Source organism: Peromyscus maniculatus, chromosome 8 (assembly GCF_049852395.1).
Source record: "Peromyscus maniculatus bairdii isolate BWxNUB_F1_BW_parent chromosome 8, HU_Pman_BW_mat_3.1, whole genome shotgun sequence".
NCBI classification, from domain to species: Eukaryota; Metazoa; Chordata; class Mammalia; order Rodentia; family Cricetidae; genus Peromyscus; species Peromyscus maniculatus.
In genome coordinates, this window is record NC_134859.1 from 34,836,590 (window position 1) to 34,861,888 (window position 25,299).

Consider the following 25,299-nt stretch of genomic DNA (forward strand, 5'->3'; position numbering starts at 1 on the left):
GACCTTCTTGGACGCCTGCAGTTACGTGCACATATACACACACAGACACAGACACAGTCTCAGACACACATACACAGGCATGTGCACACACACACACAGACATCTCAGACACACATACACAGGCGTGTGCACACACAGACACAGGGTCTCAGACACACATACACAGGTGTGTGCACACACAGACACAGACACAGTCTCATACACACATACACAGGCGTGTGCACACACACACAGACATCTCAGACACATACACAGGCGTGTGCACACACAGACACAGGGTCTCAGACACACATACACAGGCGTGTGCACACACAGACACAGTCTCAGACACACATATACAGGTGTGTGCACACACAGACACAGTCTCAGACACACATACACAGGCGTATGCACACACAGACACAGGGTCTCTGACACACATATACAGGTGTGTGCACACACAGACACAGACATCTCAGACACACATACACAGGCGTGTGCACACACAGACACAGGGTCTCAGACACACATACACAGGCGTGTGCACACACAGACACAGGCGTGTGCACACACAGACACAGGAAATCACGTCTGGGCTTCAAAGTGTAAGTGAGGAGAATGGTGGGGGTCTAAAGCAGAGCCTTTCAGAAAACCTTAGAGCAGCAAAGAGAAACGAGATCCTCGATGTGTCCCACAACCCAAGGCTCTGACTTGCACAAGGTTCCACGCTCAGTTGGGAGAGGTAGGACACCCATTGAAACCCTAAGTTTCTAAACTAGAAACAGCCTAAATGTCCATTATGTAGTGGACAGACACATAAACGGTAGCAGATACATGTGGTGGAATTACTGTCTGGCTGTAAAGAAGAGTGAATGGTGAACTAATGATTCTACAGTATGAGCCGACCTTGAAAACATCATTCATAGTGAGTGACTCTAGCCACAGACTCGTATTACACAGCTTTGTGTATAGGAAATGTCCAAAATAGGAATATTCATAGAGACAGAAAGTAGATTAATGGTTGCCAAGGTAACTAAAGACTGATGAGACTAAGAGGAATTGGGGTGAACATGTGAGGTGACGGCCAACACATGTGGGCTTCCTTTGGGGTGAGGGCGCTATGCTGACATTGGTAACTGGAATAGTTTAATTGTACACATTCAATATATGTTTAAGTGCATGAGTTGTGTGGTTTGTGAATTATAGCTCCATAAAGCTGTCAGGTTTTAAACAGTACCAAAACTTATAGTGAAAGTTACTCCCTTTACACTTATGTTTTAAGCTTTCTCTTTAAGTCAAAGGCAGTCAGTCTCATTTAGTGTGGATGAAAAATTAGCAGCTCTCTGATATTTACTGTGTGTGTGTGTGTGTGTGTGTGTGTGTGTGTGTGTGTGTGTGTGTGTGTGTGTGTGCACGCGCCTGTACATGTACACAGAGGGCAGAGGAAGATGTTGGGTGTCTGCTCTGTCCCTCTTGGCCTTATTCCTTTGAGACAGGGTCTCTCACTGAACCCAGGGCTAGTCTGGTGGCCACCAAACCCCATTCATCTGTCTGTCTAGGGACACAGGGATGCACACAGCCACTCCTGGCTTTTTGTGTGAGTTCTAGGGATTTGAACTCAAGTCCTCAAGTTGGCGTAACAGCACTTTTATCCACTGAGCCACTTCCCCAGCCACTACAATCTTTTTTTATAACAAGTGGAGATCATGGTTCAGACTTGAGGTCTTAGAAGATAAAGGTATTTGGCTGGAATTTAATAAAAGTGGGTAAGACACTAATCATGATGGTATTAAAGAGAGGCTGCATTTGGAGGCCCTCGTGCTCATCTATCCTGGTTCTCCTCAGGGTGGGAGAAGCAGGGATGTGTCTTCAGCTTGCCTATTCCCTGCAGGGATGTTTGAATTAGTGGCTTAAGTTCTTTGAGCCCGAGAGGCCTCTATAAATGAGGCATTCTGCCTGCCTGGAGGATTTTTGTGGCATTTCAATTTCCATCACCGTGTCTGGCCCACAGGGGTCCCTTCAGTGATACCAAGTGCCCAGGGAATGGAGAACAGTGCCACTAGCATTGAGGTACAAAAGAAGGCCATGCATAGAGGGGGAAGAACCTGTGGGGATCTTCTCAGGGGCAGAGGAACGGCTGCTGTGGTTCTCTGTTGGGAGGCCTCACATGCTCGGAGATGAACTTAGCCTTCATCTTGCAGGCGGCGGGGAAAGTCGGGTACAGTTTTCAGTTTGCTGGTTTCCTGTTCACCCTGCCCCCTGGAGCTGTGCTTGGCCCTGTCAGGCTTACAGAAGGATAAAAGGCACTGAGTTCAGAGGTCACTGGCCTGACCCCCCCCCCACCTTTTGCAGAAGAGGAAAGGGCTGACCTTATGACAGGTGTTTGAAACCAGTCACCTGGCTCTATGTCCAGTTCTCCCTGCCTGTCACTCCCTCCGCCGGGCCCTTCAAGGTGTAACCCAGCATACATCCAATCGAGCACTAGATGAAGAAGTGCTGAGGGCATCTGACTCGTGCAGCATCTTCACCTGAGTCCTAGAAACTGACTGGGCCAGTTTAGGTCAAGAGAGGAGTGAAAGTCCCAGAGGATGTGAAGTTAGGTCCAGAGGGAAAACGAGGCCCGACAGGCAAAGTCTTCAGGGCTCCGTGGAGCTCAGACAGTTCTGTCCGAGTCACTCCATTCTAGTCATGCCCGGGAGGCTCAGGTCCAGCCACAGCTCCTCACTTCCGGGGAAGAGAGCGACATGAACAGGAAGAAGGAGAGTGGCTGGCACTTGACAAGGACCACACCCGTCTACCCCAGATGCTCGGCGTGGGCCAGCGAGATGGCTCGGCCAGTGAAGGTGTTTGCTACACAAGTCTGATGACCTGAGTTGAATCCCCTGAACTGACAATGTGATTTGGGCACACGCATGTCCCACAAACAAACACACAAACAAACAGCCAATACGTTTTTTAAAATGCTAAGAGAGTGGGGGGGAAGGATGCTCTACAAATAGACCTTTCCAGAAGGGGCTGCTCTAGAAGGCACAGAGCAGGAACTGATAGAGGCGTGTGTGTGTGTGTGTGTGTGTGTGTGTGTGTGTGTGTGTGTGTGTGTGTGTGTGTGTGTGTGTATAAGTGTCTTCTCACTCCATGGACTGTGTTTTTCCACCCCTTCCACACTTCCTCACAGTGCTGGCCCACCCCTTGCCCACCCCTTCCACACACAGCTCTTACCCTTTCAGAAAACAGGAGATCAATATGCAAAACCACTGCCTAAGATGCAGCTCTGGACAGAGTCCTCTCTGGTTTCAAGGGAGTGGTTCAAATCAGATGCAGCCTGTTGTGATTTCAACAGGAAAGGTCTCTCAGGAGCCCACACATTCAATGCTTGGTCCTCTGCCAGTGGTAATATTTTGGAAGGTCCTGGAAACCTTAAGTGGGGATTCCCTGGGAGTGCTCCTTAGGAGGCTATACCTGGTCACCTGTGCCTTCCTTACTCTTCACTTCCTGTCTCCTATGAGTTGAGGAAGCTCCTCTGCCTCACATTCCTGCCACCATGTTGTCCCTAAGCACACGGGGACAAGCAGTGTGCACTAGACCTTCTAGAATCATGAGCCAAAAGAGGTCTTTTCTCCCTTTAAGGTGCTCTCTCAGGTATTTTGGCCACAGCTAATGCACAGCTTTGTGACTGTCAGGGAAGTCTGGATCCTTTCCCATAAAGTCCCCAGGGTTGCTTTGCTCTTAGCCCGGCCTCTGGGAGAGCAAGTGGTGTCCGACTGAACAGATTTTGTCAGGATGTGCCCAGGAGTGGCAGGTCTAATCTGTGTACTGCTTCCTCTTAGGCCAGCAGGAGACTGGGCTTGTCCTTGAAGGGAGGTTAGGTGGTGACTGCTGGATGGTCCAACTGGATGGTCCAACTGGACCTCTTGGGTTCTACAGACAGCACCCTTGCCAGAGGCATTCATGTTGGAGAATTCTGGTGGCAAGCACAAAGTCTCTCTCTCTCTCTCTCTCTCTCTCTCTCTCTCTCTCTCTCTCTCTCTCTCTCTCTCTCTCTGTATGTTAGAACAAGGTGGGGTTGGGAACAGCAAGGAGCTGAAGTTGATGCAGTCTGCCATGTCCTTCATCCAAGTCGGGTTCCCTCTTGGTTTGGGCCAGCCTTTCTTTACCATTCTTCCTTTCTGATCTTTCTATCTCTCCCTCCCCCTGTATGTGTGGGAGTGTGTGTGAGAGGTTGGTGCAGTGTGCCAGTGTGCTAGTGTGCATAGCAGGACATCAAATGTCTTCATTTGTTACTCTCTGAATCATTGCTTTTTTTTTTTTTTTTTTGGTTTTTTGAGACAGGGTTTCTCTGTGTAGCTTTGCGCCTTTCCTGGAGCTCACTTGGTAGCCCAGGCTGGCCTCGAACTCACAGAGATCTGCCTGGCTCTGCCTCCTGAGTGCTGGGATTAAAGGCGTGCGCCACCAACGCCCGGCTTGAATCATTGCTTTGAGACGGGTTTTGCCTAAGTGGGTTAGCCAATGAGCTCTCAGGACTCACCGATCCCTTCCTCCTCAATCCTGGAATTACAGGCATGTACAGTCGATACTGACTTTTTGTGGTGGTGCTGGGGATTCGAACTCAGGACTTCATGCTTGCAGGATGAGCACTCTTATCTACTAAGCCACATCCCAACCCCTGTTCTCTCTTGATTGTCATCGGCACAACTTGGATAAACACATGACAGTTCTTGGACTGTAAGTTGCAGAAACGTTACGTTTAAGCCACAGACCTGGTTGGAATCATGCATGCACAGGAAGTGCCTGCAGCTTCCGGCTCCCGTGCGAGGAGGCGCTGAGGGCGAGCAGCCAGCTTTACCAATGGGAGTAAGATGCCCACTTGCGTTTCCTACGATACCCCAACTTTGAACACGTCAGAGTTTTAAATGCTTTAAAATTCAAAGTAGCAGAGGATGGCTTTGGATTGTAATACATTTTTAACTTTTAATTTCTGTTTCCGGTGGCTGCTTCACCATCAAACAGCAAAGGAGCTGGACATAGAGGAAAAAGAGGTCAAGTCTCATGGTGTAGTTTGTTGAGATCTGAACACTGGCAACTTGACTTGGTGTCCAAAGTGTGGCTAGGCCCTGGGCCCTTGCAGTGACACTGAGGTACAGGACTGAGTTCTCTGGAGGAGTTTCCTTCTGCCCCATAGCAGAAAGCCTGTTTGAGTTTGCTGAATGAGAGTTAGGGCCAGAGTACCAGGCTTTCTGCAAGACACCAGGCTGGACAGGCATGGGGTAGGACACGGGCTACCAGCGGACGTCCAGCAGGGTGCTCCCGACAGGCTGCTGTGCTTGAGAGATCTCTTTAATATTTATTGAGTTGGGAGAGGGAACAGATTTTTATTAATAAAAATTACATGTAAAAACAGATACACTTGCCACTGGCAGCAGGAAATCAAAGTCCTAGGGAAAAAAAAACAGTAAAAATTGGCTCATAGTGTGTGCCTCGTTCTCCTGTCAATTTTCCTCTGCCGGGTTTTAGACAGCTGGTTCTGGGATGCATACTAAACTGTTGATCCTCCGGCATTCTGTTAATGAACACTGCTTTCTTTGGGATGAGCCCCTTGTGTGGCATTATTCAGGTCAGTGGCCGTAGGGGAAGGTCCTTCGATGACCTCTGGGTGATCAGTGACTATCCTCAGGCTGGTCACCCGTGAGGTTGGGGATGATCAACCCTTGGTCATAGAGGCAGCCGGCCTTCAGGTTCAGGGATGGTCAGTGGATTAGTTACTTGCCTAGTCACTGTGACAATGCACCAGGTTCACAGTACAGTCTGTCTCTGCAGGGATGCCATGGCAGAAGGTGCTGGTCACCTCGTGTCCTTAGCCAGGAAGCAGAGAGTGATGAGTGCACTCAGCTCCTGCTCCTTTTCCCTCAGGCCAGGTCTCCAGTGTGTATCATGGTAGCACCCACATTTGAGGTGGGTCTTCCCGTCTCCCTTAACCTAGTCTAGATAATCCCTCACAGACCAGCATAAAGTTTCAATTCTATGGTGACTCTCAGTCCCATAGAGCTGACAAGATCAGTTATCCCTGTCAACCACTGGTCTTGGGTGGTCATCTCTCCTTAGAGATCGTCATTGAACTTGGGTGGTCATCCCATTGGTCTTGGGGACAGCTATCTTTTGTTGTCAGATGGGGTCATGCTTTGGTGTTGGAGTGGCCACACATTGGTCTTGGAGACTCTTTCTTATTGTATTCACACATTGGTCTTGGAGATGGATTGACTTAGGAAATGGTCATTCATTGACTTTGGAGGTAGATAGTCACTTACCTTGGGAGTGACCATGGTGCCTAGATAATAGTCTCCCGCTGGTCAGCCTCTGGTTTTGTGGGGTAAGTGCCACACAAGTTTATCAATATGATATATGTGTGTATTTCATGACACCCAATGGAGATGGTTTATAGGATTCTAGGTGTCGAGGAACCCGTCACACACCTCTATCTGAGAGTACTCAAGTTGAGGGCTCTGGTCCCATAAGAAAACTTGAGTAAATTGACTTCACACTTGATACTTATCTCAGATTTATCTCTGGGTCATTTCTGGGAGGCCTGAGCTCTGATTCCTAGTCTCTGTGTATCCCTGGGAGGCCTCTTCATCCTCTAAGCCTCAGTGTCCTCATTGGAAAGCAAGCAGAATACGTGAATATCTTGACTTGAGGCCTACCAACAATGTGTGCTCTGGTTCTAAGGGTGTCCCAGGCCTCATGTGCTTCTGTATTTATTATGGTAGGAGAGGGATGACAGACCCACCCCACTTACAGCTGAGGAATTAGAGACCCGGAGAGCTTTGGCATCCTGTCTGAAGTTACCCATCCAGAAAGAGGGTGCCAGGAACCCAGTAAACCAGACTCCCAGGCTAACTTGTCCTCTGTTAACCCCACAGGGGTTAATTCCCATGCTCATTCAAAGGCATCTATTAATAAAGATGGATTTGAGACGCCTGTCTCCTCTAAAACCACATGATGGAAGTAACTCTTGCTGTTGTAAACATTCTCAACATGCAACACTGGATGGGGACCACCCTCTTGTCTTTACCATCATGCGTCTCTCAGAGGACATGTCCTGATGCGTGGGGGTCAACTGTTCACTCAGCCTATAAGCATTTGCTTGGTTCCCACCGTAGGCCCTGGGAACCAGGGATGAGTCATAAGTGTGGGGGCATGAAGGGTTCCCACTAAACCCTCAGCCCTCATGGTCCATTAATGTCCTTCTACTTCCATGGCCTCCTGGCTTTCCTCCCTGCCATGTGCACAGTGGATCCTGGAGGGTCCTCTGCTCTTCCTCTTTCTGTGCCTCTCAGAATGGCTCCTCCTTACCAAGCCAACCATTTGGCCCCAGTATGGCTTTTCTGATGCCACTGATGTGACAAACGACTTGCAAAGATCAAAATTCATTCTCTCACAGTTCTGGTGGCTGGAGTCTACAGTCAGCATAGCCTGCTTGAGTTCCAGGTGTCTGCCGGACTGAGCTCTTCCTCTTCCAGTTCCGTGTGGCTGCTGACATTCCTTGTGGCTGCAACATGTTGACCTCTGTCTCCAGGATCACATCTCCATCTCCTCTTCTCTGTCCTATCTTCTTCTGCCTCCTCCTACACGGATGTAGGGCCACACCGATAGTCACGGGACCCTCCCAAGCTGCAGAGACTCAGCCGAGTCCCTTCTGCAGAGCCCCCTTACCACCACATATACGCCTTGTGATGGAGACCTGGCTAGATCGGGGTAGGACTTTTCAACCAACTCCAGACCTGGAAGTACTTCTGACCCTGACATCCCCCTCCTAGTAGAATCAGATCTGTCCCCACATGTTGTTCCAAATTTGACTTCCTCACATTCCTGGAATCTATATGCCTCATCCAGGCCCTGCTACCACCCTCAGGGACCCACAGCTTGCTCTCAGCTCCCCCATAGCCACTGACATTCTTCCAGTCCACCTTGTTCACAGCAGCTGTGAATTACACTGAGGTCTTCCTTACCCAGAAGTCTTCAGGCTGCTGACTACCCTTCCCATGGAGACCTACTGTGCTTTACATGCTATGAGCTTTTCCTCTAGGTTCCTGGTCACTCAGTCAGCTTGTTCCATTGATGGTAGCCCTCCTCTCTAGACCTTTCTATGGGCCGTGTCCCTCACCTACACACGGTTCCTCTCTCTAACTTTTCTGGCTGATAGGAAGGGTTGGGGCATGTTTTGATTAGACCTCATTCTTATTTCTTGAGTCTGGGCCTGATGCTTCCCTGTGTAGCTGGCTCCTCCACCAGCCCTTGCCTGTGACTGGACTGCTCTTCCCAGTGGGCAATATCCCCTGGCACCTGGGCTCTCCCAAGGTAAAGGCAGCAGGTGTATGACCACATCTAGCATCCTACACTAGATTCACGCTGATGGCAAATGCTTAGCCAGCCCCAACAGAGTGTCAACTGCACTTCTGTCCTCAAAGCTCCCACCTAGCAACAGTATAGGACCCCCAGGGCACCCTGAGGTCAGGGAGAAGGGGGACGACCTATACAGCTATTCTGTCTCTCTTGGTCAGGGTGATGATGTGACGGATGGGTTATTTGAGGGGGGGAATAGTTTCTGAACATCTGGATGGGTGTTGCCAGGGACCGGACAAGGAACCCTAGCCAGTACCAGCTAAGTTCAAGCAACAGAGACACCAGCTCTTCTGATGTCTGAGAGAAGCGGAGGCCCTGTCTTTGGTGTGGACTCCCCTACTTCTTAAATCTGAACCAACCAGCGGGAGCCGCGCCAGGCCCCCACGGGCTGTAATTGTATGAAGTGGAGGAATTGCATCCTAGACGCTAGACGCGGTGTGAGCCTTCTGACCTGGGGAGGGCAAACCAAAGAGGCAAAGTGTGGGAACTGGAGTGGCCGAGGGGCAGGTGAGCGGGGTGGCACCAGGTGACTGAATCAGAGGAAGGATCTTCGGGAGGCTCTGAGCCTGCTGTGAAAGAGAGAAGAGGAGTTTATTAGCAGGTGGCCCAGGTGAGAGACGACAGCAGGACGTCCATCATTAGTGTAGGGCAAGTCCGGGGTCAGTGGCTCAGCTGTGTTCACACACAACCCAGCGACCATTGTGAGGCTCGAACAGGTGCAGGCTGAGAGCCTTGAGCGACACAGAACCCAGTAACCCGAACGCAGGCAGAAGGGCCCAGCAGGAAGCCCCATGCAGGCAACACTCCTTATAGAGTCTGGTCTTAGGGTAAGCGTGAACAGAGGTGAGGAGGAGGAGGCATAGAACTGTGACCAGCCACAGGGATGTACGTCTGTCTGAGGTGTCCATGGCCAGGGAGTGTGTAACTTAATTTTGTCAAAATTGTATTTTCCAAGAACAGTGGCAGTTCCCTTTTCTTTAAGATTTACGTTTTATTTTAAGATGTATTTTTAGTTATATGTGTGCATATGTCTATGTGGGGGTGTGTCCATGTAAATGTGGTTGTCCTTGGAGGCTAGAAGAGGGCATTGGATCTCCTGGGGCTAGAGTCCCTGGATGTTGTGAGAAGTCTGACATGAGTTCTGGAAACTGAATGTGGGACTCGGCAAGAGCAGCAGACACTCCTAACCACTGAGTCATGTCTGCAGTTCCTGCGATTTTTTTCTTCCCCCCGGAGCTGAGGACCGAACCCAAGGCCTTGCACTTGCTAGGCAAGCCCTCTACCACTGAGCTAAATCCCCAACCCCTCTGTGATTTCATTTTAGAAGGTGAAATCTCATCATTTTAGTGGTTGGATTCTCAGCATTAAAAAGTATTGTTTGGGGCTTTAGAGATGGCTTACAGTAAAAACACTTCCTACGCAAAATATGAGAGCTTGAATTCAAATCCCCAGAATACACGGACAGCTGGGTGTGGTAGTGTGAGTGTCTATAATCCTAGCACCCTATGGGAAGGTGTGTGTGTGTGTGGGGGGAGACAGGAGGATCCCTGAAAGTTGCAGGCCAGCTAGCCTGACATTCACCATGTAAAGACCACAATGGGACCCTGTTTAAACCAGGTGGGAAGGTATGGGAGATTGTCCTCTGACCTCCACATCTGTGCTGAGGCATGCACGCTCATGTGTGAAGACTTGGGTTTGACTCCCCAGAATAGGGAATAGTGGCATACATCTCTAATTTCAGCACTCGAGAAGTGAAGGCAGGGTTTAGAAGTTCAAGGTCAAGCTGAGCTATGGAGTTGGTGTGAGAACCCCCGACCCCTCTCTCTTAAGGAAGCATTGTTTGGGCGGAGCTGAATTTGTCTGTGGGTAGGTGCAGTTCTTGGCTGATAGTTTTGACCTGTCTTGGAATGACTCTTTATTCCTGGAGGTGGCCTGTATCTGGTGCACCATCGTGTCCTCCTAGGCCCACATACAGACCTGCAGCTATACGTGAACTCTCTCAGGCTGCTTTTGACATTTTGGGCTTTAGAAAGACTTTTCTGGAAGGAGTATAGAGATTCGAGGTGGGGGTTACTGTCTCTCCCCAGACAGGGCCCAGCACCTTCCTGCAGCTCAGGCTGACCAATGGAGTCTGAACAGCTGAGGACCCCCTGCTTAGACCTCCAGCTGCTAAGATGATGTTCCAGAGGGAGGAACTACCCCTAAGGATCCTCCTGGCTGCTCTCCCTTCTCCGTCTGTGTACTAGGAATCTGAATTATTTCTCTGCTTTGCCTCTGCAGGCAGGTCTGATCCGGATGGAGGAGGAGGAGTTCTTTATTGAGCCCCTGGAGAGGGGGCAGACGGATCAGGAGGCTGAACAAGGCCGAGTGCACGTGGTGTATCGTCGTCCACCCACTCCCGAACCCCCTCCTCTGGCGGGACCCCAGGTTCTGGACACAGGTAAGGCTGCTGTAGAAGGGCAGGCTGGGTGGGGAGCACCCGATGTCTCCTGACTGTCTGGTCCTGGTTCCCAGGGAAACTCAGGTCTCCTTCTGCAGGCCCGACTGGAGGCTGAGGCTGAGCTCCAGCCTCACTGGCTCAGGAAGGAGTTCATGGCATGTGGGGTGCTGGGGTGTTGAGGCCCAGGGCTCTGCTCTGAGTACATATGGGTAACCAAGAGTGGAGATCCCCCACTGCTTACAGGTCTAGGGTCCTCACAGAGGGAAGAGAAGACTGTCTAGTGGCCCATCTTCTGTGAATGCTGGGGACCAGGAGAGAGCTGTGTCAATACAGACAGCATCTTGTGTCCTCCAGACAGCCCCTGTGTCCTGCTCCTGTACTGCTGCAGTCTCTGTGATGGTGCCTGCTTCTATCCCAGGGTTTCCATGCTCACTCAGAAGAAAAGGCCCCGAGCATTCTTTCTTTACACCCTCCCACCCCAGAACACACCTTGAAAAGACTCCAGAGTAACTCCAACAACCTCCATGTCTTCCACATGTAAGATCATAGGATCTTACCATTTTCAGCTTAGAATCACAGGGTGCTTTGGGTCCAGGAATATGGGAGGAGCTACTGAGTGACTGACTGGCCACCTGGCTGTAGCCTCAACAGTCTTTGCCAAGAAAGCCTGACCCACCCCAGAGGTCTTTGGATTTGGGCTACTGGTTTGTATGGCGGCCTGAGTCAGGATCGAAAGTGCTCTTGCAGGTCCCAGGGTTCTGGTGTGTAGATGAGGCCTCCTTGACTGTCCCTGGCTTTTGCCAGGCAGCTGAGTATCTGGGCATTTGGGTGCTTAGCCCTCAGTCTTGGACCTGGACCCCAGGCTGAGTAAAGCCATGAAAGGTGGGGACAGCCATGGGCAGGGGGCCCAGAGTGTTGGGTCAGGGACATTTGCAGGCATCTAGTTAGTAGATGCCCCTGACTGGCCAGCCCCTCCCTGGGCTACAGTTTATTGAAATCACCCCCACTCCTCTAAGGGAACCCCGGCTCATTTATTTTAGTTCCCTCTGACAATCTGGTTTGACTGATCAATTGGGCACAGCCTGGCAGGGTACCATTCTAATTTTAAGATACCACGTCAGGTACCTCAGTAAAGGAATTGTTCACTGGTGTTCCCTGGAGATAATATTTCTAGCTGCCCCTTCTTCCCTGATAATGAATAAGCCATCTACCTTAGCTGTCAACATCTGGGCTTCTGGGGCTACCTGCTCAGCCTTCCCCAAGCCTTTGCTTCTCTCCCACCCTTGGGCTTTCCTGCATGAGAGTAACCCTGGAGGGCTGAAGGGAAAATGGTCCCAGCAAGTGCCTCAGACCTGGAGGGAGGCCTCCACCTGGACTCTTACCAGCCAACTGCCTTGGACAGAGTTAGCTTTTCTACCCTTATAACAGCTGACAGGAGTTAGAAAACTCCGTCTCTTCTTGGCCTTGCTATTTCTTCCAGTAGGGCTGGTCTCTACTGGAAGAGTCTGGGTGGTTCTGGCCTCTTTCTCCCAACCCCTGGGCTCAGGCTGGGTGAGGTGGAGCCTGCACCGTGGAGCTGGCAGGCTGCCCTTGGCTGTGTCTCCAATCCCAGATTCCATATTGGGCTTATCTTCCTGCCCTGGGGCCCTTCCCCCAACGGTCTAGCTGGCTTGGTTTTGTTTTCTGGACCGTGCTTAGTGTTTTCTTGGCATCTTCTGTTGAATAGTCCCTTTACCTCGCGATCCCATACACACATTCCTAATGAGAACTTGGAACTGAAAACACAGGGAGAGGAATTTCAGAATCAACCCAGAAACCGCTGACCCCAGACAGACAGTGCTGGGTGAGATCAACGGCCCCGGTCAGGATGAAGCTGAGCTGGAAGGTGGGTGGGTGGGGCCTGGGCATCAATCTTCAGAAGAGGAGATGAACCTGTCCAAGGCTAAACACAAGGCCACGGTCTCGGGCCGCAAGCCCAGGCGCTGCAGTCAGGAGCTCGCTCAGGCTTGTGTGTGAGTGTAGGTGGGAGTGAGTCCTGGGCTTCTTTAGATCACAGGCCTGTGCTGTGGGGGCTGCGCCTCCCTTCTGAGCCTTCCTATCCAGTGTCAGCAGGATGAGACCCTGTAGACCCCTGAATGTGTCTGATGGCCCCCAAATGGCCCGTGGCTAAGACGGACTCCCTGGCTGGAGGGGGTCCAGACAGTTTATGCCGGAGCTGGGCCAAGGGCCCAGGGTGACCTCAGACAGTTTAGTTTTCCATCAGCTTGGGCCCTGACAAGGCACAGAATGGCAGTTGGAACTTATCAAATCTGTGTCCCATGGCTGCGTATAGAAAGCCAGAATATCTTAATGGGCTCAGGACCCTAGGGTCCCAGTGCAAAGGCTTTGCTTGTATGTGTGTAGGAGAGGCTACAGGCTGTCCTCAAAGCTTGGTCCCTGGGAGGCTAGGCTGACGAGGCAGAACCTTTAGGAGGGAGGTGAGCTTGTGGAGACTTTGCCCTCATCAGGGTACTCATGGAGTTGGTTGGGGCTCATGGGAGTGAATTCATTCTTATAAGTGCAGATTTTTATAAACTGAGCTCACCACACAGGCTTGATCTCTTCCTCATGGCTTCTCTGTCTCTCCACTGTCTTGTGACTCAACCAGGGGGTGTGCCTGAAGATATTAGCACAGAGCCTGTGAACATCACAAGCCAAACAAACCTCAATACCTACCTCATGTGTTTTGTTCTAGTAACACACAGTAGAGTCAGGCACCAGGGGACTTAATTAGCCCATTTTATGTTTTGATTATTATAATAAAATGCCTGAGTCAGGGTAACTTCATAAGAAAGGGGGTTTATTTAGCTGACACTTCTGGAAGCTGAAAGTCCAAGATCAGGTGATCCTATTGGTTAGGTCTCTGGAGAGTCTCTGTATGAGCAGTGGCAGGATTGCACGCTGAGGTAAGAGAGATCACATCTTGAGGCAGGAAGCCGAAAAGTGACACATGGAAACCAAAGCCAGGCATCTGATAGGAACCTGACTGATGCAGCCTGGAAAAGGCCAACTGCCCAGGCCAGGGTGAAGTTGGACTTGAGGGGAGGGTGGGTGGGGACTGGTTATTGGAGGAGACTGAATTATCCAAAGCTGAATCTTGGGTCTCTGTCCTGGGCTGCAAGCCCAGATTCTGTCAATGAGAGTTGAACTGCTGTGGGTCTGCCCAAGACAACCACAGGATCTGGGTTCAAGACATCCCAATAAGTATTGATAGGGAGGGAGAAGTCAAGACCCCAGGAAAGGGGAAACTCACGTGTCAACTAAAGTGTGAATTCTGGGTCCGTCCTTAGACCTTGTCCCTGCATCCGTCTCTCATCTTTGTCTGTGCTTCTCGAAGATGGAGCCAGCACTGGTGAGTGCAGCAGCTGAAGCCCCAGAAGACCCGCTCTGCACTTGGAACTGGGTGATCTTGGCGTGTAACTTGCCTCTACGCATAAGACAGCTGCGGAACGCCAGCTGGATAGACACGCATTATGTCATACTTTTGGGGACCAAAAGCCAGCGATCACTGTCATTGAGCTGAAACGGGGATGTGAGCAGGGCCGCACTGCCTCTGGAGATGCTAGGAGGGAGTTTGTTCGATGCGTCTTCAGGCGCGGGGCTGCTGGCTCCCCTTGGCTTGAGGCTGCGTCACCCCAGAGGCTGCCTGCATGTCACTTCTCTTCCTCTGTCTGTGTCCCACCTCCCTGTGCCTCCATCTTGGAAGGCTGGTTCCATTTAGATTTCCTCTGGGTGGCCCAGGAGCACCTCCCCATCTCAAGATCCTTGATCTAATCACATCTGATGAGCATCGTTCTGTCGTGGAAGGTGCCGGTGACAGGTTGCAGAAGTCAGGACTCCCTCTCTGCAGTGATTCCCTTTCAGCTAAGTGCAGAAGACGAATCTGGGTGGGCTATGCAGTGCATGGCTCTCCTGTGGAGCACCCACGCACAGGGAGCAACTTGATCCAGTCTTAGCCAGATGTCACCCCACACCTGGGAAAGCCAGACAGATGAAGCCACATACACAGCAGCTGGCCTCACGGCTGCCATCAAAGGCTGTGTCTCCACGGAACTTGGGCTTCTGTGACGATCCCTGTGTCACAGTCTAGATATTTGCTCTCCCTTTCATACCTACGGAGCTATCCGTACAGTGTCCCACCATTAAGACAAAGGCTGCAAATTCAGAGGTCTTCAGGGAAGTCAGTCGCAAACAGCAAACAACAAAATCCACTCCTGGCCTGGCTTTCTCCCCCTCCCCGCTTCCCAGTTCTGTGGATTAAACTCAGGCCCTCATGTACGCTTCCTTAATTCTCTTGACCTTGCTTTCGTAGGTAGCCTCATGGATCTGGGGCAGCTGAATATTTTAGCATCAAGAGAATTCAGGCAATAATTTTTATGAGAACTCTCCAGTGTTTTAAAATGTGGCTTCAAATTTCAGAAAAGCGCCGTATGGACCAAATAAAACAGGCCCCTCCCATTGGCCGAGGTTTCTGAGATGCAGAGGCTAAAGCAGTTTCTGTCCTTCCCATTGGGCTGCTTCCCTGGGGTCCCCCTGGCTATACCTTGGAATGGAAATGAGGCAGGTGGTTCCCGCCCCGGGGACCTGCTTTCTGGGTTGCTGTGCCCTCGAGCCCAGCTCTACACACTGCCCCGGGGCTGAGAGAAGTCAGACAGTCCTGTGCCAGTGACCTTGGCTGCCGCCTCCTCTTCAGAGGCAGCGGGTGCCAAGCCTCTGCCCGCTGCTGTCAGGCTTGGGTGTCCTCCCTGACGGGCACAGGAGGCTCCACGCCACAGGAGCTGCCAAGGCGAGCCTGCAGAGAGAGGATGAGGTGTAGGCACCCGGTGGCTCCTCCACGTGGCTGAGAGTGGCCTGAAAAGTCTCCACCTGTTGGCCCGTGGCCAGCCCTTCCCCTAGACTGGGAAGCCAACCCCATCTGGCCAGACTTCATCGGGTTACCTCTCCTTGAGCTCAGATAGGAGTTTTCCAGGCTGCAGGGAGCCATGCAGAGTGAAGTGGGGTGGGGGTGGGGCAGAGCTGATGCCCAGGGGCTTAGTGGGCAGGGGGGGATGTAGCTACAGCTGACCCAGGATCTGAACAGTGTCCTGCATGCAGTGGGCAGCCATAAGAGGTCTCTTGGGATCTGACCAAGCATCCTGCACTTTGGCAAGCCTGCCCAGGCTGCAGTGTGCTGGAGGTTGGAGGGAGGGATGCCGTGGGGGTGGGGCAGAGAGGAAGAGGGTAAAGAGAGCGGAGGCTGTCTAGATAAAGCCTCTGCATGGGAAAGAAGGTGTGAGCGTTTCCTGGCCGGCAGATCGCCAGGACTCAGTTTCATGTGGATGTGAGGTGTAGATAGAGGGCTTAGCCCAAGGTGAGGTCTGGGTAGTGGGGTGGGGGGAAGATTTGAGAAATCTGACAGAGGTACAATGGGGAAAGGGTGCAGACTCACTGACAACCAGATGGAGGGGCATTCTGTCCTACAGATGCTCATACGACTCTCAGCTTTTGTGGTCATCGCAATAGCCCAACAGACTCTGGCTTAAAAGAGCTTGGTGTAGTCTCCCGGAGCTCTGGGGGTCAGGAATTAAAAGATGAGTCTGTGAGAGCTCTTCCCGGCCGGCCGGCCTCTCCCAGCATCAGCCTGGTGGCTGTTTCCCTCCCTTGGCTTGTGGCTGCATCCTGCTGATCTCTGTGATCCTGTTCCTTCCTCCTCTTCTGCTGAAGCCAAGACTCCCTCTTCCTCCCCCTCATGAAGGCATCTGGGATGGCTTTTAGGACCTTCTAAAATAATCTTGGACAGCCTCCCCATCTCAAGGTGCTCAATCTAATCTCATGTGCAATTGCTTTGGCCTTAGAAGGGAATGGTGGTAGATTCTGGGGACATCCTGGGGGTAATGATTCAAGCCACGTGTCTAAGCGTTGAACCCTGGGGTCGCAGAGGAAGGTGACGGGAGGCCTTTGACTGGCCTTAGGACTAAGTCCTGGCCTTGGCTCATGTACCCACACCAGGACCCTTCTGTATATCTCAACCCAGCCATTTCTTAAACTTCTTGCCGGAGCCCTGGTGCCCACCTCTCTTGTGTGGATATCTTGGAAGGATACTCATGCCAATCTGCTTCCAGGCTCTGTCATGCTGCCCATGGGCCTACGCTCCTTGCACTGGCCCTGGTACTCAGTGCCTTCCCAACCTCCCACCTCCGTTCCTGCAGCTTGGAGAACCGAGGAGCGCACTAGTTGTGAAACCTGAGGCAGCTGGCCCGGGCTCAGGGAGGCGTATTTCAGAGCTGAGCACACCCTTGGCAGAGGCCACAATGCGCTTGTCCTGTAGGCTGGGCCCTTGGGAGAACTTTTCGAGATGCCAGGGTGGTGATGTGGCCTCACGCTGGGAAGAGTGGGCGGGGGCTGGCTCTGGGAGAGCCGGAGGCTGCACATTCCCTGAGGCCCTGAGTCGTCTGGGGCCAGAGCTGTCAGCCGAGTTAGTGGGGCCCAGCTCCCTGGCCTGGCTGGTCTCCTGGGTTGGGGTCTGTGGTGTGGGAGTGCTGCCCTGGAGGTACTTCCTAGGTGATAGATGCAGACGCCAGGCATGCAGCGGCTCAGGCCTCACCTCATCCCTCAATAGAATTAAGATGGGGGGCAAGAGTCATTCCCCACAACAGTCTACGCCTGGCATTCTGCCTGACTGGTGCTGACAGTCTTGTGTACTTGGTTGCTCTCTTCTGTCTCCAGCTTAGATTTAACCATTCCTGTGCCTCAGGCCTTCCCTCCCTAACTTCCTTCCTTCTATGAGTCTGTGGGCTCTGGTTTAGGGGTAAGGACAAACAGGAGGCAGCGGCCGAGGGAAGTCTTGGATTGTTGGTTCCTGGATAGATGACCAATGTCACCTAGAGGATGACAGTCTCAGCCCTGGCTTGGCTGTGGCCCCAACTCGGATGCAAGAGACAGTGCTTAAAAATGACTGGCGTCTCCTGGAGGAGCCGCCTCAGCTTTCACAGCTGCTCCCAGCAAGCATGGGGGCAGTTTGGTGGAGGGCACGGCATTGCGTGGGAGCCAGTCCGGTGTAGGGTAGCGTGTGCTTGGCTAGACCCCACCTGGTTGAGTGACTGGTTGACTGCAGGGCTTTGAGTAAAGTGTCTCACTCCCTGGTGACTCAGTTTCCCCATCTCTAAATAGGTATAATGTTGAGCTGTTGGGATGAGACAAGATCGAGATCTCACGGCTTCGGCCAGAGCCCCTGTCTGGCTACAGTGTTAAGATTCCAGGGACATTTCTCTTGGAACCACCGGCCTCCTCAGTGCTTGATGTCCCTTCTCTGTGCTGTCTCTTCAGACACAGTGAATCGATGCTTTGCCTTGCTTGCCCTGGATTTGGGTTGCAAATGTCCCCCAAAGAGCTTTTCTGGCGGTACACAGTGACCATGCTGGTTTCCAGACAGCACACAGCTCAGAAATGAAGCGGCGTTCGGCTCACAGGTGTGCCTGGAGTTTAATTAATAAGGCTAGCTGTGTCTGGTGGTTATGCTGGCCTTTGGCTGGCCAGGTCTGCTCTCTGCGGGCCTCCAACGCAGCAGATGCCAATTCCTAGAAGAGGATGTGATGTCTCTGGGGACAACTCTGCATGTGGGTAGCATTTATGCTGGGGACAGGACTTTCTGGGTCTACTTAGACCACGTCTCCAAGGGCCAGGGAAATGGCTGAGTTGGATAAAGTGCACGCCCCCCAAGTGTGAGGAATGGAGTTCAGATCCCAGCACCCATATAAAACATCAGGTGGACCTGGCACCTGGCCTGTAATCATGTGTTCCAGAGGTGTGGTCAGGGGATCCCTAGGGCAAGCTGGTGATAGACTAGCTGAACTGGCAAACTTCCAGTTCAGCAAGAGACCTTTTCTCATAAGTAGAGATCGACGGAGGAAGAAAGTAGATATCAAACTCAGGCCTACACACACATGTGCACATGTACCACACGCACATGCTCGTGCACACCACACACACACACACACACACACATACACACACTTCTCAGGACTGGGCGAGGCTCCTTTCATGTACCTGGTGCCTCCCATGGACAACTGTAAAAGATACCTGGGCTTTGTGTGTTACAGAGGTCCGGGCAGCAAACACCTATGGACTGCTCCTGGACAAGGGCCTCTGGGGGACTCAAGGGTCCCAACACCATGATGGCAGGGACAAAAGAGTGGGGGCAGGTGCAGCTCAGAGACAGGACACCGGGGCTCCAGATCTGAACTCTGCCCATCCAGAGCAGCCAAGGACCTCTGATCACAGGCCCCGTTCCTTCCCAAATTCTCGGCAGGGCAGCAGACACTTTAGCCAGCCCCAAGCCTGAAGTGTTTTCTATAAAAATTTCCAATTTTCCTTGACCCATTTCTCTTTGAAATGAATCCCAACCAGCACTATGCACTTGGCCCTGAAGGAACTCTGAGCTGGGGAAAGGTCATGCAATTAGGTGGAAATGCTGGTGTCTGTCTGGCTCTCTCCTCCCCCTCTTGGGCTTTATTTTTCTCATCTTTAATCACACTCTCTCTCTGGAGTCCAAGCTGGAGCATCATGGAGCCGGGGAAGGGTGAAGATGTGGAAACAGGGTCAGACCCCCGTTCCGGCTTCTGTACTTAGTCTAGGCCTTGGAGCTCAGAGATTGTGTGAGCCTCGGGGCGGAAGCCCCTACGGTTCCCTCTGTTTGCAACACGTGTCCTGGCCCTGGGCCACCTGTCATGCAGGGTCTAGCTCAGCTGTCACCACCCCTAACGTCCCTCCCCAGTCCTCACTCATGCTACCATCCTGCTGTAGCCAACTTTGACTCTCTTGCAAATGCGGCTCACCTTGGGAGGGCTTGCTCAGGTATGCGGACTGCAGCATGCGGCCACCCGTTCCAGCATGCACATGCACACACACACACACACACACACACACACACACACACACACACACAGACACAGAATGAAAACTGAGCAAATCAGGCTACATTCTAGAATCAGGAAACATCCACCAGAGATTTGGACGCAGCCTGGTCCTGGTCCTGGTGGGCTCTAGTTTGGAGAAGTTCATGACTGTCAGCACGTGACCCTGTTGGTGGGTGGTGGACCCTGTAAGAGGTGGAGCCTGGTGGAGGAAAATCAGATGGCTGACTGTGTGCCCTTGGAAAGTACACTGGGGCCCAGGCTTTTGGTCCTCCTTTCTTTCCTAGCCACCATGAGGTGAACAATCTCTGTCACATACTTCTACTGGGATGTCCCGTGTCACACAGGCTCAGAGCCACAGGCCAACGGACAATGGATTGAAGTCCCTGAAACAGTGAGCTGAGATAAACCTTTCTTTCTCTGAAGTCCATTGCATCAAGGGTTTTGTCATAGCCATAGGGAAGTTAAATGGGCATGAGGAAATGTGTCCAGAGCTGGTGGGAAGAGTCTAGCCAGAGTGACTTCATGACAGAAAGGCACATACCTGGAAGAAGGGCCGGGCAAGGCGGGGGCTTGCAGGACAGGCCAAGTTTGCAGAAGCTGGGCTGGGACCTGGGGGAGGAATTGACCTGGGAGCTGGGCTTGTGTGTGGGAGGTAGATGGAGAGGTTCAGCAACCCTGGGGGCCATGGAGGACTGGGTAACACCTAAGGAGAATGCTGCTCCCCAAATCACGGGGGACAACATTAGTAACTAGTTGATAGAAGTAGCAACACTTCTCAGAGCCTGGACTCAGAGAGGGTCCCTCGTTGGCTGCCACGTGTACGTTCTCATTCATTTATTCCTTCACTCAGCATCTCACCATTGTGTCCATCCCCCGTGCTAGAGATGGAACTGCAGACAAATCTAAGCAAGTCTTCCTCTCCTGGGGCTCACGGCCTGGCAGGGGAGACACTGTGGGCAGGAGATTACAGGGTGGGTGCAAGATGTCTCTGGTCAAATTTAAAATGGGTCAAAAGAATAGCAGGAAAGAGATGGGTAAGAGAGGGTTATGTTTCCGGCCGTGGGTGGGGACAGTTGAACTGAGACCTGGGTGATGGGGAGGCCCAGCGCTGGGAAGAGTGTTCCAAGCAGTGAACAGCAGGTGCTGCAGCCCCGAGGCTGTATTATCTCTGAGCGTTATAGCCTTGGCTAATAAGTTCAGAACTCCTAATAAGCATGTCATCCCGATTCCATAGTCATTGCTCTCTGCAACCCTGGCTCAGTGGAAGCTGTTTCCTCTGGACAGTGGACAAGCCCCGTTTGGCTCTGGATTTGTGGGTTCAGGTACAGGGACCCCAGACGCAACAGGCTCTGGGGTGCTCTGGCAGTCCCTCTGACCTGGGGTAACGTATGTACTGCTATGTCTTCCTAGCCCAGCCTGCTACTTTGGGAGTGGCAGTCACCTGGCGAAGGGAAGATGGACTTACGGCAGTATGCAGGTGGGGTGGGTGGCTGCAGGTAGACCCCTGATGCCCACCCACACGCTCAGGTAGTGCTGGCTAGAAGCCCCCCAAGACTATTTGGACTTCTAAGGGGCTTCTTACCCCTGGTGTGACCTCATCTGAAAACTGGAGTTGGGGGGTATCCTGGCAGCTTGCCTTGGATTCTATTCTCTACATAGGAACCCATGACTGACCCCTCACAGGGGTGAGCTGAACCAGCCTGATTGCCTCCAACTCTGAACATCAAACCCAAAAGCCCTTGCTAAGTGACTGGCTGTGAGTACTAACTCATGCTCAGGGGAAGTCAGCCTGTTTCCCGGGCCCAGTTTCTCAAGTCTCCTGCAGCATAGAGGCTTGACCCTTCGGTATTCTGCTCTTCCAGATGTAAAACAGCGCTGATCCTCGCTTTAGCTCATACGTCTTTGATTGCTGGCAACGAGTTGTCCTCTCCATCTGGTGTCTTTGTAGATCTCCTCTTCCATTTAATTTCCTTGCCGGTTTCTCTCCTGGACTCTGTGTGTCAGGATCTGCCTTTTATCTGCTTTAGATACTGACTCTGTCAGGTTTGGTGTGAACCTCTTCGCTGGGCTGTAGTTCCTTGTTTCTGGTAGTGAGCGCTGAACCAAAGCTTGCTCTTTCCTTCTTCAGGGGTCTGGGAGGGATGCACCTGTCTCCTGGAGCTGAGTTCTCCAGTTCAGGGATGCACACATCCATCAGAGGCTTGCTTGAGGATGAGTGTGTGGTACCAGGGTGTGATTTTATCTTCAGGCTTGTCCTGGAAGGAGGGGAGTAAATCAAGTCTCAGGGCTACAGAAATAAGTGGAGAAGGGCCATGGGCAGCATTTGGTGAGTGCTTCCCCGTCCCTCAGGATTCTTGGAATGAGCCCATGGGATTGGTTGGTGCTACAGATGTGTCTACTTTACAGATGAAGAAACTGAGGTGCTAACACTTGCCCAGGTCATAGGTCATCGGTTATAGACTCTTGGAAGCCAAGATGTCCAACTTCTGTATTGGGCAGGGAAGAGTGGACCCAGATGTAACCCAGGGCTGCTGAAGCCCTGTGCGGAGCCCTCTTGGCCAGCTCTGAGCCTGGGCAGGCGAGACTCAGCCGGCTCAGACCCAGCTGAAGGCCGGCCATGCCTGAAATGCTTCTTAGCACCAGTCCTGATTCTCTGCTTCGGAGCTGCAGAGACTGAAATCCGGCAGGACTGAGTGAGGACATGTCTCCAGGTCACGGAGCACATTAACTGTGGGGAGACTCGCTTGTAGGGAATTCCCAGCATTGCGTGCAGTCACTGGCGCGCCGTCGGGGCCTAAATACCCGTGAAAAGAAAGGATGAATGGAGCTGCCTAGAAAGCCTGGCCGTGCCATCCTGATTCCTGAAGCACAGTTGTCCCTAGCAGACGTCTGCAGGCTGGCTTTTATCACAGTGATGCCAGGATTCAGCTTGCACTTTGGGACTCTTGGGGTCCTGGCTACAGGTCTGTAGTTTTGCAGAAGTGGGATGTTACTGGTGCCATGGGACATGGGATGTCCACGTACCTTTGATTGGCCCTATCTCCTCATCCCTGACCAGGTTGGCTTTATGGGTGTGCTACCAATCCCGTAAGTCCCTAGCCCAGAAGGGCCTCACACATGCTGTAATCCTTTCCTGCCATTGTCTTGGATTCTTAATTGCACAAGATACTTTGCAGTTTTAATTTGTAAAAAGCAAATTTGGTCCTGCTCATCACTCTGCTGTGTCAGCTTTATCTTTGTGGCCTCTTGAAACTGTGGTCTGGACCCTGAGGTTAAAGCTACTACTGGGCACGACACAGTGGCCAAAAGGAGGGGTCCCAGTAAATGCTGGGTCCCTTACTCCTGAGCCCAAGAGCCCAGACTTTCTAAGAGTTAACTCTTAACTTTTGTTTTGGAATGAGCATGATTGGTTTGTGGAAGACAAGAAAGGTAGCTCAGGTGATGCTCGTGTGACAGGCCTGTCAGAGATGCCTGGGGATGGCAGTGTTGTGAAGCTCAGCCTCTACCCTGGGATACGGTAGACCTGGGGGAACGAGCCAGAGTGGCAGTAGATTGGGGTTGGGATGATTGCTTTACCATCCCGAGCTAACCTATCTCTACTCCATTGTCTTTGAACACAGACAGTCCCATGGAAACCTTAGTCCTTGTTGGACAAATATGCACGGAGCTCTCATAACAGGGCACGGTACTGTTTGGCTCTAGGATCTGGGGGCACCCTTCCGTGGTTGCCCCCTCAGAATCAGTCTGCTCACAGTGGATAGGCCAGGCCATTACTGTCTGCAGGGTAAAGTATGGCAGACAGTGCCGAGCTGGTGTGGCGACCTGGTGTAGGTTTTGAGTTACTGAGAGGGAAAGGGGGCTGGGAGCATAAGATGAGGATTTTGAGTAGCAGCTGACTCTGCTTGTTTGGGAATCCAGCAGGAGCAGCAGGGTGAGGGCCAGCGGGGCCCGAAGGGCAGATCTTCGTGGTCCTCTTGGGTCCAGTCTTGGGCTAAGGGTTCTGTGTCCTGGCTGTGGGTGGCATAGTCTGGTTTCCATGGAGCAGTGAAGGAAGACGCCATGAACCAGGAGGAAGCTGTTCCAAGGACGAGTCTGTTGCCTGAACCACTATATCTGTAGAGGGTATGTTAGGGACGTAGGGCAAGGTAATGAGAGTGCGGGAAGTCCCAGCAGGCCATTCCTGTTTGTGCTCTGAGAACGATGCTGCCCATCAGGCAGGCTCACATTCCCCTTCAGAATCACCCAGAGTTAGGAAGGAGACAGAGATCTAGCTCAGCTCTTTCCCCGGCCTCAGGCCCTGCAGACTAGCCAGGCTGGTGCTTGCGGGAATCCCCGCTTCTCTGCCGGGATGCAGACGGGCCAGGCTTCTGTGAGGCTGGACATTTTCTCAAGGCTTCTGTGTGAGTCTCTCTGGACGCATGTTGGAGTCCATCTGCAGATTCCCAGCTGGCAGAAAGGCTGCCTGGTTCTGTGCCCTGGGGTGTGGAGCCTTTCTTTGGCTTGACTACAGGGACTCCGTGGGCTGTGCCATCAGGACCTGTATCCAGTCTTTTGATATGTAGCTTTTTGACAGTTCACGTGGCAGGGCCGGAGCCAGGGACGGAGTAGCCATGCTGGGGAGGACAAGTGAACTTGGCAAGTGGTAGGGTTAGGAGGTCAAAGAGCTGGGATGGGTAAGGACCGCCAGTCTCCCTGAGACTTCCAGACCAAAAGCATGAGCCTCCAGCAGAATTTAAGGAATGGGATTCAGAGAGTTGAACTGACTGGTGTTCAGTACATGTCAAGGGGTCCATGGGGAATCAGATTAGGAACAAGAGTCATGGTGGCTGTTTGAATCCATCCACTCAGCCTGGGGCCCAGGGCCGTGAAAAGTTATGAACTGGGGCATGGGGACCTGAGATGTAGCAATGGGGCTCAGGAGTACAGCTTGGGGAAAGTCAGGGCTCACAGCGACAGGAGCTTTTGTCCCTGATACTTTGCCCAGAGCCAGGAACTGGGCATCCACACAGGGGAGAGGAGATACGTGTGGATATCATGAGGGCTGGATGGGGCAGTGGGTGGAGCGGGCTGGGAGTAGGGGCACAGGTGGGCATTAGTGGATAGCATCAGAGGCCTCTGAAGTTCTAAAAGAGACTGGACATCACAGTTTTGCATAATTTCATTTTCAAACATTGGTGCTAATTTAAAAAAACGCATAATAATAATAATAATAATAATAATAATAATAGACGCAATGACGGGCCAAGCTGCACAAGGGTGTTTGTTATGTGGTGCCCGGGGACCTTCATCCAAGCCCACTGTTCTCAGACAGCAGTCAGAGACCCATCCTCTTGAATGTGGCTGGTGCTGTCTCTGAGTTTAAATGTACCTCAGGAATTTTTATTTCATTTTGGGATCATCATGAGAAATCTTTCCAGTGGTTCCGTTTCTGTGAAAAGAAATCTGCGGTTGTCTTGTTTTTCTTGGAGGCTGCCGAGAAGGCCCATCTGCAGAGCATTAGGGAGAAGTGGCGGGGGCAGGGCGTGGGGACACTCCATCCAGGCTGGACGG

At 52.1% G+C, this 25,299-nt stretch overlaps 1 protein-coding gene across 2 annotated transcripts in view; it reads left to right on the top strand.

Moving 5' to 3' along the window:
• The window catches only part of Adamts2 (ADAM metallopeptidase with thrombospondin type 1 motif 2), a 209,344-nt gene that overhangs the window by 58,273 nt on the left and 125,772 nt on the right, over nucleotides 1–25,299 (top strand). For both annotated transcript variants that reach the window (XR_013053258.1, XM_076578283.1), the window contains exon 3: nucleotides 10,657–10,816. Coding sequence is in view for 1 of the 2 variants with exons in the window: in XM_076578283.1 (XP_076434398.1) it covers nucleotides 10,657–10,816 (160 nt within the window). In the remaining variant the exon portion in view is untranslated. The remainder of the gene's footprint in view (nucleotides 1–10,656; nucleotides 10,817–25,299) is intronic.